General features: G+C 40.1%; 1 protein-coding gene across 2 annotated transcripts; it reads left to right on the top strand.

Annotated features, from left to right (window-relative positions):
* The first annotated feature begins 1,898 nt into the window (after positions 1-1,898).
* On the top strand, positions 1,899-4,851 carry LOC147620570 (large ribosomal subunit protein uL3-like). Of its 2 annotated transcripts, XM_086824810.1 has the most exons (5): positions 2,320-2,456; positions 2,552-2,648; positions 3,228-3,338; positions 3,419-3,723; positions 3,854-4,851. In XM_086824810.1, the coding sequence occupies exons 3-5, from the start codon at positions 3,299-3,301 to the stop codon at positions 4,517-4,519; spliced, it is 1,011 nt and encodes a 336-aa protein (XP_086680936.1). In that variant the 5' UTR covers positions 2,320-2,456; positions 2,552-2,648; positions 3,228-3,298; the 3' UTR covers positions 4,520-4,851. The 2 variants fall into 2 exon arrangements, with proteins under 2 accessions (XP_086680935.1, XP_086680936.1); XM_086824809.1 differs by lacking the exons at positions 2,320-2,456; positions 2,552-2,648 and adding an exon at positions 1,899-2,080.
* The last annotated feature ends 7,770 nt before the right edge of the window (positions 4,852-12,621 follow it).

Here is a 12,621-nt window from a genome sequence, read left to right as displayed (position 1 = left end):
TTAGTTGATTAAAATGGCTCTCAACGTGATGAGGAAGATTCAAGACGAAGATCGAGAGATTATTGAGTGAGGTAGAGGGATATAGAGAGATAAGTCCTAGAGACAGAGTAAAAGGGGACCCAGAAAGAGAATGAGACATTGTGGCTTTAGGAAATTGCTTGCTAAAAAAATATCCCTTGAGGGTAGTAATCACATGTAGGAAATCGCTCGCCAAAAAATATCCCTTGAGAGTAGTAATCACATGTGTAGGAAATCACTCACCAAAAAATATCCCTTGAGAGTAGTAATCACATGTGTTTAGTGTACCTAGAGAGCACTGCATCTATTGTTAGACCTTGGTCATGAAGGTTGAGGTAGAATGTAAGGAATTCTGACACATCTGTTGTTGGTAGTACTACAAGTGCTAGAAATGTAGTAGGTTCACATGTATCATGAAAGGGAAAAGAGACGGTGCATCGGCCTTTCCTAATGCCTCATGTTTCTGCAGGCCATTGATTTTGTTGATGGGGATATTCGTGCACAATAGAGCCTTGATGAGGAGTTTCTATTGTTACACCAAGTGTACAGCTAAAGCATTTTTGAGAACACCTGGTAGTGATCTACATGTACTCAAGTCTACGAGGGCCAGATATCTAGTGGTGGACAGGTTGAGATATGATGGGTATATAACCCATTATTATGCTTATATGGTCAAAGCAATACATGAAATGATTTGAGGAGGCATTTGGACATAAAAATTGGGAAGATTTCATGGATAAAGAGATGGTTGCATTGGATGTAAATTAGATGTGGGTGTTAGTGCCTTTGTCTAAGGAGAAGAAGGCAACTGGATACAGATGGGTCTATAAAGTAAAGTAGAATTCAAATGGGTTTGCGAGCAGGTACAAGGCAAGATTGGTAGTAAGCCAAGGGATATGAATAGACCCATGGCATTGATTATGAGGAGACTTTCAATTCGATTGGTAGGATGGCAGTAGTGAGAGCACTCATTGCTATGGTGGCTGTAACTAAGAAATGGGCTTCACACCAAATGGATGTAAAGAACACATTTCTACATGGTGATTTGTAGGATGGCAGTAGTGAGAGCACTCATTGCTATGGTGGCTGTAACTAAGAAATGGGCTTCACACCAAATGGATGTAAAGAACACATTTCTACATGGTGATTTGTAGGAAGAGGTTTACATGATACAACCACCAAGATATGAGGACCATGGTGATTTATATAGAAAGAGGTTTACATGGTACAACCGCCAAGATATGAGGACCATGCACATCTAGATTTTGTTTCCAAGTTGCATAAAGCCTTGTATGGCTTAAAACAGGCAAGATTAGCATTATGAAGATGAAAAATGGAGAGGGCTACTGCTCTGTGATTAAATTACATAAATATACACATGACATGGATCTTGGGTGCAAAATAAAAAGGTACAAGAAAATTAGAAGAGTTAATTTCTATTCTTTCCTTATTTTTCTATGTAAATTTGATGCAGATGCATTGTCTTGGATGCAACAACATTGCACATAGTGCTAGCTAGCAAGGCACTCACAATTTTGAGTGAGAGCACTACATAGGTGCAATATAGATAGGTAGGACAAAATTGTGCATGGTTCGCTAGGTTCCACTTCAGAGGTGTACGCGCAATTGAAACAATTCTGACAATATTTAATGGTCCCATATGTGTGCAGCTATTCATGGGCATGAGCTATGGAAAAAAGGTGGCCATGACATGGCATGCCAAGTCATATTCATATGAATCATCATGGCTCACCATGACCAACTTCATGGCGTGGCTTGGCCGCCCGGCCCCGGATCCCCGGATCATGTGAAGCCAGCCTTTTCAGCTTATTTTTCCTGAATTGTGTCTTTTTTAGGAGGCATAATGTGAAATTTAAGTTTAACTGGTTTCATTGGCAAACCCTAAAAGGAGGCATTCGTAAAGAAGTGTTCTTTTCTTCAGCTCGCGGCTCCGGAGGAGACTGTCCTTCAGCAGCCATGAGCCATCGCAAGTTTGAGCATCCCCGCCATGGATCCCTTGGCTTCCTTCCTCGTAAACGTGCTCGTCGCCACAGAGGAAAGGGTATGTGTTTTCTCTGCTTCTCCACCAAGTGTTTATAGTTTTAGGCTAGGGTTTTTGTGCACAAATTAGGGGCTAGGGTTTCTGTTCGTAGATTTATGCAGCTCAGGGTTCTGCATACAGATTATGGTTTCTGTAGCTGGTTGGGCATACGTAGCTTGATGAGGGGAGTTAGGGTGAGAAACACAGGTTCTAAGTTTTTTAATCTATCAGGAAAACGTCTGCTTCACTCCAGAACGTATCGAGGTTGTTTAACCCGAGGATAATGCCGATAGCCATATACACGGTATATTATGTCATGATTAAGGCTATGGAGTCGGGGCAAGGACTGATGGCTGTGCACCGATTAGGGGGTTCCACCTATACGTAAATTGCACAGGTCTGTATTAGTACTCAAATGATGCTTACAGTTGTCCATGACATTATCTTGCAACCTTATTATGGTGCAAGGACTGATGGCTGTGCACCGATTAGGGCCTTTTCATGATGACTCATAGAGAGTGTGCTCGATGAGGTGGCTTTCCGGACAACATAATTTGATGGTGGTGGCACCTATACGTAAATTGCACAGGTCTGTATTAGTACTCAAATGATGCTTACAGTTGTCCATGACATTATCTTGCAACCTTATTATGGTGTCGCCATAGTACTTTCAAGAGATTTTATGATCTTTTAGAAGTTACTTTAGTGGATTTATTTTTGAGAGACACTATTTAGGCCACATGATGCCATTTCTGGAATTTTTTCCGAAGATGTATGCATGCGACATTATGCATATGTGCCCAAATTTACTTTTTAAAAGATAATCCTGATCAAGGAGATGGGTTGACTCGAAATTAGTTTTATGCCTGTTCTTGCCTGGCTACAAGTGCATCTTGCCATGTTTCTTCTAACAAAGCTAGTGTTCAGAGGGTCTAGGGGGATGACATAGTAATGGATGTTGTGCATGGGTAGGTAGAAATGTTTGGATTCATGTATCACAAAGTGCTTGCAATTTCATGAAATGTTGGCTCAAAATACGTTTCATAGTTCCCTGCATGTTTAATGTATAAGTTCTAGTAATACTCACTGTTCCTATCCTGGTCCAATTGGTCATATATTGCTTTTTTTTGAACCTATCAAGTCATAATTGTTGTATGCTATTGTGTAGTGAAATCTTTCCCCAAGGATGACCCTTTAAAAGAGCCTCATCTCACAGCCTTCCTAGGCTACAAAGCTGGCATGACTCACATTGTGAGGGATGTGGAGAAGCCTGGATCAAGTGAGTTTCCTCCTTTTTATATGGTTTGGTGAATCATTTGTGTACTGCTCTTTGCTTATTGGGATTCTACTGAATGATAGAGCTTCACAAGAAGGAGACCTGTGAGGCTGTGACAATTGTGGAGACCCCTCCCATGATAGTTGTTGGGCTTGTTGCTTATGTCAAGACTCCCCGTGGCCTACGAACATTGTCAACCCTCTTTGCTCAGCATTTGAGTGATGAACTTAGAAGGCGCTTCTATAAGAATTGGTGCAAGTCCAAGAAGAAGGCTTTTACAAAGCATTCTAAAAAGTATGAGTCTGAGGAAGGAAAGAAAGACGTAGATGCTGAGCTAGAGAAGATGAAGAAGTATGCCAGTGTTGTTCGGGTGCTAGCCCATACACAGGTATGCAGTAAGGGTCTGTATTGCATGGATCTGTATTTGTACTGTAGTTTCTGTGAGCTGTATCAATGCATTTTCTTATGGTGGTTTCTGTGAGCAGCATGTTTCTCAGTTTTGGTGTTCTGTTGTGCAGGTAAGGAAGCTCAAGGGTATTAAGCAGAAAAAAGCTCACCTTATGGAGATTCAGGTGAATGGTGGCACTCCAGCTCAAAAAATTGACTTTGGATACAAGCTCTTTGAGAAGGCGGTGCCCGTGGACAGCATTTTCTCAAAGGATGAGATGATTGACACGATTGGTGTTACAAAAGGCCATGGTTACGAGGGTGTGGTGACTAGGTGGGGTGTCACAAGACTCCCTCGCAAAACCCACAGGGGTCTTCGCAAAGTTGCTTGTATCGGAGCTTGGCATCCTGCTCGTGTTTCTTACACTGTGGCTAGGGCAGGTCAAAGGGGCTATCATCACCGCACGGAAATGAATAAGAAAATCTACAAGATTGGTAAAGCTGGGGATGACTCTCACAAAGCTTCAACTGAATACGATCCAACTGACAAGGGCATCACCCCTATGGGTGGTTTTGCCCACTATGGTTTAGTCAAGGAAGATTATTTGATGATCAAAGGTTGCTGCTTGGGCCCTAAGAAGAGAGTCATCACTTTGCGGCAGTCATTGTGGAAGCAGACTTCTCGTAGTGCCTTGGAGGAGATTAAGTTGAAGTTTATTGACACATCTTCGAAGTTCGGACATGGGCGGTTCCAGACAACACAAGAGAAAGCGAAAACTTTTGGAAGGGTGAAGTAATAGGTATTTGATTCCTGTATTGAGCGGCTGGAGTCATGGCTTTTTGGACCCATTTTGAAGAGCTTTATAATTATCATTCGATGAATTTTCCTTGTCTTAAGTTCCAAGTCCCAGCTGGCCCTAGCACAGGCGTTGCTGCTATTCTGATCCTTTTATGAGTAGTATCGAAGTTCTGTCTATAACTGTTTCCCCCGTTTTGGGTATGGGCATTTTGGCACAGGCATTTGATGACTATGCTTACTATCAAGCGTCATGAGTAGAACTCATTTCATGGCTTTTTGGACCCATTTTGAAGATCTTGAGAATTTTCATTTGATTAATTTTCCTTGTTTTAAGTTCAAGTCCCAGCTCTAGAAGCATGGATTGCTGCTATTCTGGACCTTTTATGAGTAGTATTGAAGTTCTGTCTATAACTGTCTCCTTGGTTTTGGGTATGAGCATTTTGGCACAGGCATTTGATGACTATGCTTACTATCTGGTCTGTTGACAATTCTCATGTTCTCAAGGTCATGGTTTTTTTGATCCTAAGCTGATTCTGTGGCAAGATTTTCTTTCATTTTATGCTTCATGGCTTCTATGTGCTTGGTATTAGTGTGGGTCCAGTATCATGGCTACCACCTGTATGGAGCCCCCCCCTGAAATGGACTTGTCATGTTTTCGAGTTAGTTGAATTGTGTAGCTTCCAAAGTTTGTTGTGGGTGGAACTGTTCTTGCTATAATCAGTCCAGAAGTTCCACTTGAGTGGAACCATAGATAAACTATCCAGAAGTTTAACTTGGGTTGAACCTTGTATGCCACAGTAAAAGCATCTTTTAAAATCAAGTAAGCTTTTAGAGTAACACTCATGAGGGATGCTCTTGGTCAGGTTTGTCCTTGTTCCATCATTTGCTTGATCTTTTGTGTCAGATTGGTGGCTTTAGATGCATCCATCAATCATTAACTGTGTGCATTTTGGGACCCAGTGATGATGAAATTTCAACTGGATACCTATTATTAATCGATGTGCTTTGAACTGCAGTGCAGGTATATACTTGCACACTCCATTACAACTGACTAGTGTGGTCTGCATTTTCAGAATGAAGTTCTGATGTCTGTTGGTAGAGTGCCTGACTGGCCAGCTTTGGGCTTATTATCCCATTTCATCTTGCAAGCATGGTGCATTTTTATGTGATCAAACATTAGTCTACAACCCTTTGCCACACGAGCAAGGTTATAATGAATCATTCAATTGTTATTGATGAACTAAATGAAACATACAATTGTGAACCAGATAGCTGAGGTAATCCCTTGGTCTATTTGAGTTCAGGGCCATTTTTCTGAACAGCCCGGTGTACTTTTGAAAAGTCACAACTGCTCAACATATGCCCTCCTCACCTCTGAAGGTTCAGAGTTTGAATTGAGGAGGGAAGAAATATCGATGGCTTAATTTGAAGCTAGGTGCTTGCATACCATGGAGGTGCTCCCAGAAACAAAGGTGCCGTCTCCGATAACGAAGGTGATTTATTGAGAATTAGTTAACAAAAGCCTTGCAAAAAAAAGCTTTTGCCCCTTTTGGGAAAGAAGGGCTCTGTCCTCCTTTGTTTGGGGGCCTTCCATAAAGACAGGACAGTTTAAGCTTGAAGTAATACGTTCACCTTGCTTATTGAGAAGGTTTTGTATGCTTATTGACTTATTGAGAATATTTTGTATGCATATTGAGAACGTTTTGTATGCATATTTATTAATGCCACTCACGTGGCATTAATAAATCAATTATTAGAACTTTCTCTAAGGCTATACATATTCTCTTTCTCGCCAGAGCCAACCAACAGCTGCCTTGAGAAAACGCCAAGGTGCTGCCACACAAAGCTCACAACGCCCCCACATAGCTAGCAGCGAGCAGACAAAGCAAGGGGCAGAGACAGCTCGCGACGCCCACAGAGCTTGATGCAAGAGACAAAGGGAGCTTGCTTTGCCAAAAAAAAACGACGGCCATAGAGCTTGATGCGAGAGACAAAGACAGCTTGCTTTGCCTAAAAAAAAAACAAAAAAGACGCCCACAGAGCTCGACGCGAGAGACAGAGAGAGCTTGCCGTGAGACCAAGAAAATAGAAATTACTAAATATGAACCTAAGGCTATTCAATTTTTTTTCCAATTACTAAAAATAAACCTTAGAAAAAAAGGCTATTCAATTTGGAGTCGTCGTTTATCATTTAATCAAATGTAAAGAAAATGTGGGGGGTGCTATGGTGGGCTTGGTTAAAGTAGCAAAAGGCTTTGCCCTTTGTATGGGGACCTTTCATAAAGTCGAAGAATGTTAAGCTTTATATAATCTGTTCATGTTGCATAGCACAATAATGTGGTGGGGTTTGGTTAGAGTAGCACTCTGTTGTGGTCTGTTTTGGTGGAGGTAAGTGGGGCCCTTGTGTAAGTAATAATGAAAATTATAATGAATGAAAGTGTGAATTTTGACAAAAGATCATCAGAGGCTATGAGACCACAGTTATACAAATCCACATTCATTCAAGTGACGTGTAAGCAACTAAAAGGAGAAACAAACATAATAATGTAAAAAAAGGGGACCAACAAGGATTCACTACGTTACATCTCTCTCTCTCTCTCTCTCTCTCTCTCCCAGTTGACAAAGACCATCAGCATCTGAAGATAACTAAAAGGAGAAACTAACATAATAATGTAAAAAAGGGGGACAATCACTACGTTACATATGCAAGAATTAATCATTATGTCTAGTAATGTCTCCAAAGCTAAGAGGTGAGTAAGATTTGGTAGCATGCTCTCTCTCTCTCTCTTCCCCTTGACAAAGACCATCAGCATCTGAAGACAAGTCATCTGAACCTCAATCTTCTCTCACATAGACATTGAGGCTACTTGTCTTCAGATGCTGATGGCCTTTGTCAAAGAGAGAGAGAGAGAGAGAACCATGCTTAAATTCGTCATGCACATTCTAATGTGATTAGGAGAGATGCAACACGCTAAGGAGGTGAGCTTAATTAACTCACCAAGTAAAATACAATAAAAGCTTGGCATGGGCAAATGACAATGCCCTTCCTCCTTATTTTGATCGGTTTAAAAAAAAATGCTGGTAGTCAAAATTTCCACTGTAGGTAACGATGGCCCGTATCAGCTTGAGCATTTCAAGTATTAGCCCATTGTTTAGCTCGTATTCTGACCCAGAGACCCTTTTGACCATTTGAAACTTGTAACTTGGGACTCATGCTACATTTCCATTGTTGTTGAAAATGTGAGACCATTGGAGATCTCTGTAAGCAGAACCCCACCTCTGTTCACCAATCTTTTCAGCGACAGTGAGTTTGGAAGCATGGGGAAGATTGGTGAGCCAGGCTTCTCCCCATCTCCACTCCTTACACCAAGCAACATGGTGGTTTTGGATTGCCAATTCTTTGCTTTCAGTCCAACTCCTCTCTATACAAGGCATGCTAATATGTTTAACAATGTTTTTCATGTGGAATTCAGCCTGAATCTTGGGCCAAGATTTCCAACAACATTGATCAAAATAATTTTCAAGTGGAATTCCGGGCCGAGTTTTCCGACATCATTGATCAAAATTCCATGCCTCCCCATAACCGAATACCCTCTGTGTAGAGAGAAGGTCCATTTCTAATCTAGAGCTTCAGTGGGATTGCAGGCTGAAACCAATATTATAGAGTCCCAAGCAGCTTTCCCAAATCTTCCTTTGCCAACTTTCCACCTAAGAAATTGCTTGTGCTTTTCCCAAGATGCTTTTCTAGAGATCTAACCTTGAGCTGTAGGATACAAATTTAGTAAAAAGGATAGACAACATAGGTAACCCCTTCCACTTCTTGCATAATTGAGGACTGACATGCATAGTGTTCTGAAGAATCAATGCAGCCCGTGCTTTTGTTTGATTATGAATGGCTCTTATAATCCAGTTGGCACAACTAGCTTGTCAGCCAGATTTCTTATGTCCAACAGCCCATCCAAGCCCTCCATCCTGCTTGGGCAAGCAACAAATCTCCCATTTGACTTTGGAAGATTTCCTCTTTCCATCATGCTTACCCCATAGAACATCCCTGAGGAGGCATTCTAGCTTCAGGATGGAGATTCAAGGGGTCTCCAGCAACCGAGCAAGTATCACACTAGCGATCAAGATTCTTTTGAGAATGATGATCTTTCCTTCTGGACATATACCATCATTTGTTGCATTTTTTTTTTTATACTTTCTCAAGTACCCAGTCCCATCTTTGCTTAAAGGGAAGACACCTATAATCCTAAAGGAATACTCAAGGTTCAGATGATGTCCCCTTCATTAAGGGCTTTGAACCCTATTTCTCTGCACAACTCATCAATTTGGCTATTAATTGACTAGATGGTAGTTTTGCTTTCTTTGACTATGGACTTTGAAATGGCACACACAAATCAGTGATCAAAATGTAACTTGCAACTAAAACCAAATGGAAATTGAAACTAGGTCATAACTCGCAATTGAAACAAAAATTACTTGCAAATAAAACCAATTGGCAATTTGCAAGTGCTCACAAACAACAAATTGCAACTAGAAAAAGATCAAAACTCACAATTGAAAAGAGATTGCTTGCGATGCAACTTAAAAGATATTGCGATACAACTTGTAATTTGCAATTTATAACTAGAAAAAGATCACAACTCACAATTGAAACGAGATCACTTATGATGCAACTTAAAAGATATTGCGATACAACTTGTAATTTTGCAACTTATAACTTATAACTTATAGCTTGCAACTTGCAGCTTATAACTTGAAAGAGATTGCGATGCAACTTGTAATTGAGACCAAACATCACAACTTATGGTTGTAGCACCTAGAAGTTCCCAGTTTAGAAATTGAATGGTAGCCAAATGTTGCCGCATGGTTAGGAGATGGCTTATGTAGACTTGGCGCTCTGCCAAGTAAGATGCATGCTTGTGCTAGCTGTGTGACATCATTAGTGAGTGCTAGTAGACAATAAATTTAGGACACACTATTTTTGGGTTGTGAGGCCCATTTGAGGGTCCAAATGGTCTCAGATGGTCGTGCGAGTTGCCTAAGTTAGATGATTGGGTTATATAGACTAGTTTAGTAGCGTTAGTTCGTCATCGAGTTCATTGTGTTCAAGCACACTTGTAAGCAAGAAAAGGTTCCATCTAGAGTCTATCTAGATCACCATCAAATCTCCTTACTTAAAGCACATGGATGGGCACATAGCCATCAGTTTATAATCAAAGTTTATAAGTAATAATGTTGATTACTCTCTACTTCCTTTTGCAATTTAGTGCCTTGTATTGTGTTGATCTTGCTTCTTCTACTGTGTATTCTTACATGTTATTAGAGCATAGGCTCTAAGCAAAGCTTGTTGGTGATAATTTTCTCTTTGAAGGCAGATTTGGAGAGATGGCCTAACCTACATAACATAACTGCTCGTGTATGTCCCCACCATTTGGTGATGAAAAGTTGGATGGGACAAATTACACTCTCTAGAAGTTTAAGATTAGGTATATTATTGATTCATATGTGTTGTGGGAAACTCCCAACAAGGATTGATAAAAAGCCGAGTAGTATGTGCCATCGTGACCATCATTGATTTGGTGATGACCCTAATTAAGCATACCACAACTTCTAAAGCATGGCAAGTTCTAAAGAACCAGTATGAGATGAGGAATCAAATAAGGATTCAAAAGAACCAGTACGAGATGAGAATCAGATAAGGATTCAAAACCTTGAGAATGAGCTTGCATCTGAAAGGAATTCTAAAGGAGAAGCAATAGTTCAATCGATATTGTGGATAAAGAATATGCAAGATCAGGTGGAGGCTAGGGTGGGGATAAAAAAGACCAGTGAAGAGCTTGTGTCGACTCTACATTCTCTCTCTATAACTCTACCTCCTATGATAAAGATTAAAGTGGATTGCTTCATGCTTCCTACCATAAAGGTATAAACAAGGCCTTGTTGTGAGTTGCACGATCAAATCGGTTGCATGTTACATTGGTATCAGAGCTTTGAATGTTGCCTGCAAAGTATAATAGTTTGGCAACCTCACTAAACATGTAGGCTCATGTTAACCCTCATTGGACACCTCTCTAGTGTCGACGCCATCCATTGGCAACTGTCACTTTATTTGGCCGTTGACATTAAAAATGCTAACATTGTATATTTTATGTGTGCGATCACCACTTGTCTATGAAAGGCGTGCCATGGGATTAATTATGAAGATTGCATGCTAAGATTAAGTGTTCGCACAAGCCTAGGCGGCCCTAGATAGCCATGGACCTATATTTTTAGTATGGCTGCCCAAGGTGTGAAGGCTGGGGGCCAAGATAAGAGTCATTTTGTATTCTCACCATTCATTCTCTTATGCGACTAATAGAGTGCTCTTCCTCTCTACTCTCTTGCTCTCTTGTGTGTCTTGCTTGCTTGCCTAATTCAATTAGAGCTAGTATATTCTCATTATGTATGTGTGAGTGAATGATATGAGAGAGGGAGATTTAATGAGAGGAGGGTTGAGCTTCCATTGGAGTGCGGCAGCGGCGTTGGAGTGGAGCTTTGGAGTGTGGCTACGCGAAAACATCATCTCCTACAAGAATTTGAGCACAAGTGTTTATGAGGTGAGTAACACACCTTGCATATACAAGTGTGAGCTAGGTTATGGAAGATTAGCATCTCGGTTTGAGCTATTTTAGGCTTCCGAGTGCAGTTGGGCAAAGCCCCATGACTTTGGTTAGTTCCTACACTCTTTCTATGGTACAAGGGCTTCCCATAAATGGCTCTGCTAACGGGGAATAGCCCTACCACATAGTCACAATGCATTTTGAATGTGTGTGTGTGTGTGTGTGTGTGTGTGTGCGTGTATGCATGAATTTTGTTATAATTCTATTTTCTATTTTTAAAAGAAGGGTAGAAATGAATTGTTGAAAATGTGTCCATTTTGTGACATTGTTGTTGAAATCTGTAACTTTTGCAATTTCTACATATTGTTCAATTTCCACAATTTCTACATGTTTCTTAATTTGTGCATGTTTTTCATTTTCGATTAGTTCTGCAATTTGTGCATTTAGGTTAATTCTTCTCCCACATATCATTTACAAGTTCAATTTGTGTTTTTTTGCATTTTTTGGGTTTTTGTATTTTTTCAATTTCAAAATAAAAAAACAGTCAATTGAACATGAAAGGGAAAGAATTGGGTTCAACAGACCACAAAATTGGTTTCCTAGCATACTGTTTATCCCAATTTTGAATGTTTACGCAAATAAATTGGGGAGGATTTGGTACACACAGTTCATTTCTGTGTGTTTTGCACATTCTGCATTTTTGCATTAGTGTAATTAACGTGAGTTAATTATGCTTAATCCTCTCTCTAATTTGGGGTATCTTGGTTTGCTGGCCACATTTAATGTGTGCATGCTTTTAGGTCACTAGCCACAAAAAGTCCTATAGTATGTTTTGAGTGGCTGGACGTATTTAATGCATGTAGGCTCCAAGCAAAAGATTCTAGGAAAACCCCTTTTCAATAAAACCAAAAATTGAAACCGTAATAGTAATAGCAAGCGTAACAAGCAAAAAATAAAAAATAAAAAGTGAAAAGTGAAAAGGCAAAAGGGGAAAGGTAAAAAGTCCGGGGACCAAAAAAAAGAGAGAATTTTTTTAGGAAATGCTCGCACAAAACTTGCTTAATATATGTTTTAGGCAGTTGTGATTGTGTTGACACAACTTATGTGACCCAAAAAATTTACATTTTTTCATAGTTAAGAAGCTTCTTTAACTATGGAAGCAAGCACATATAGTGCTTGATTGACCCGAAAAAAATACACGTTTCGAAAAAACTTCAAACAATCCAAAAAAATTTTGGGAAAAAAAATAATTTAAAAAAAAAGTGAAAAATTTCAAAAATTCTCAAACTTGTCTAGGGTATTTGAAGGACCTTCTTGCACCTATGATATGGGCATGTATTAGAGGCTGACATAGATGATAGTGCATCTATCGAGCTAGGTATGTACTAGCCTACACTGGGCTCAGGACCTTTGGTCAGAACCCAGTTTAGCAATATACAAGGACTTGTACTACTAGAGGCTAGTGGTACTTCATCAAATTTTTAGTCAATGGAAGGAT

Source organism: Cibotium barometz, chromosome 31, assembly GCF_041138505.1.
Source record: "Cibotium barometz isolate CiBa-2024 chromosome 31, ASM4113850v1, whole genome shotgun sequence".
In the NCBI taxonomy this organism is placed as follows: Eukaryota; Viridiplantae; Streptophyta; class Polypodiopsida; order Cyatheales; family Cibotiaceae; genus Cibotium; species Cibotium barometz.
This window is presented reverse-complemented; position numbering and strand designations above follow the sequence as displayed.

Excerpts from the sequence above, each read along its gene's own strand:
- LOC147620570 (XM_086824809.1), top strand. The coding sequence starts at position 1,996 with ATGAGCCATCGCAAGTTTGAGCATCCCCGCCATGGATCCCTTGGCTTC. Across the intron at positions 2,081-3,227 it reads TCGTCGCCACAGAGGAAAGG|TGAAATCTTTCCCCAAGGAT; the intron begins GTATGTGTTTTC and ends GCTATTGTGTAG. Across the intron at positions 3,724-3,853 it reads GGGTGCTAGCCCATACACAG|GTAAGGAAGCTCAAGGGTAT; the intron begins GTATGCAGTAAG and ends TCTGTTGTGCAG.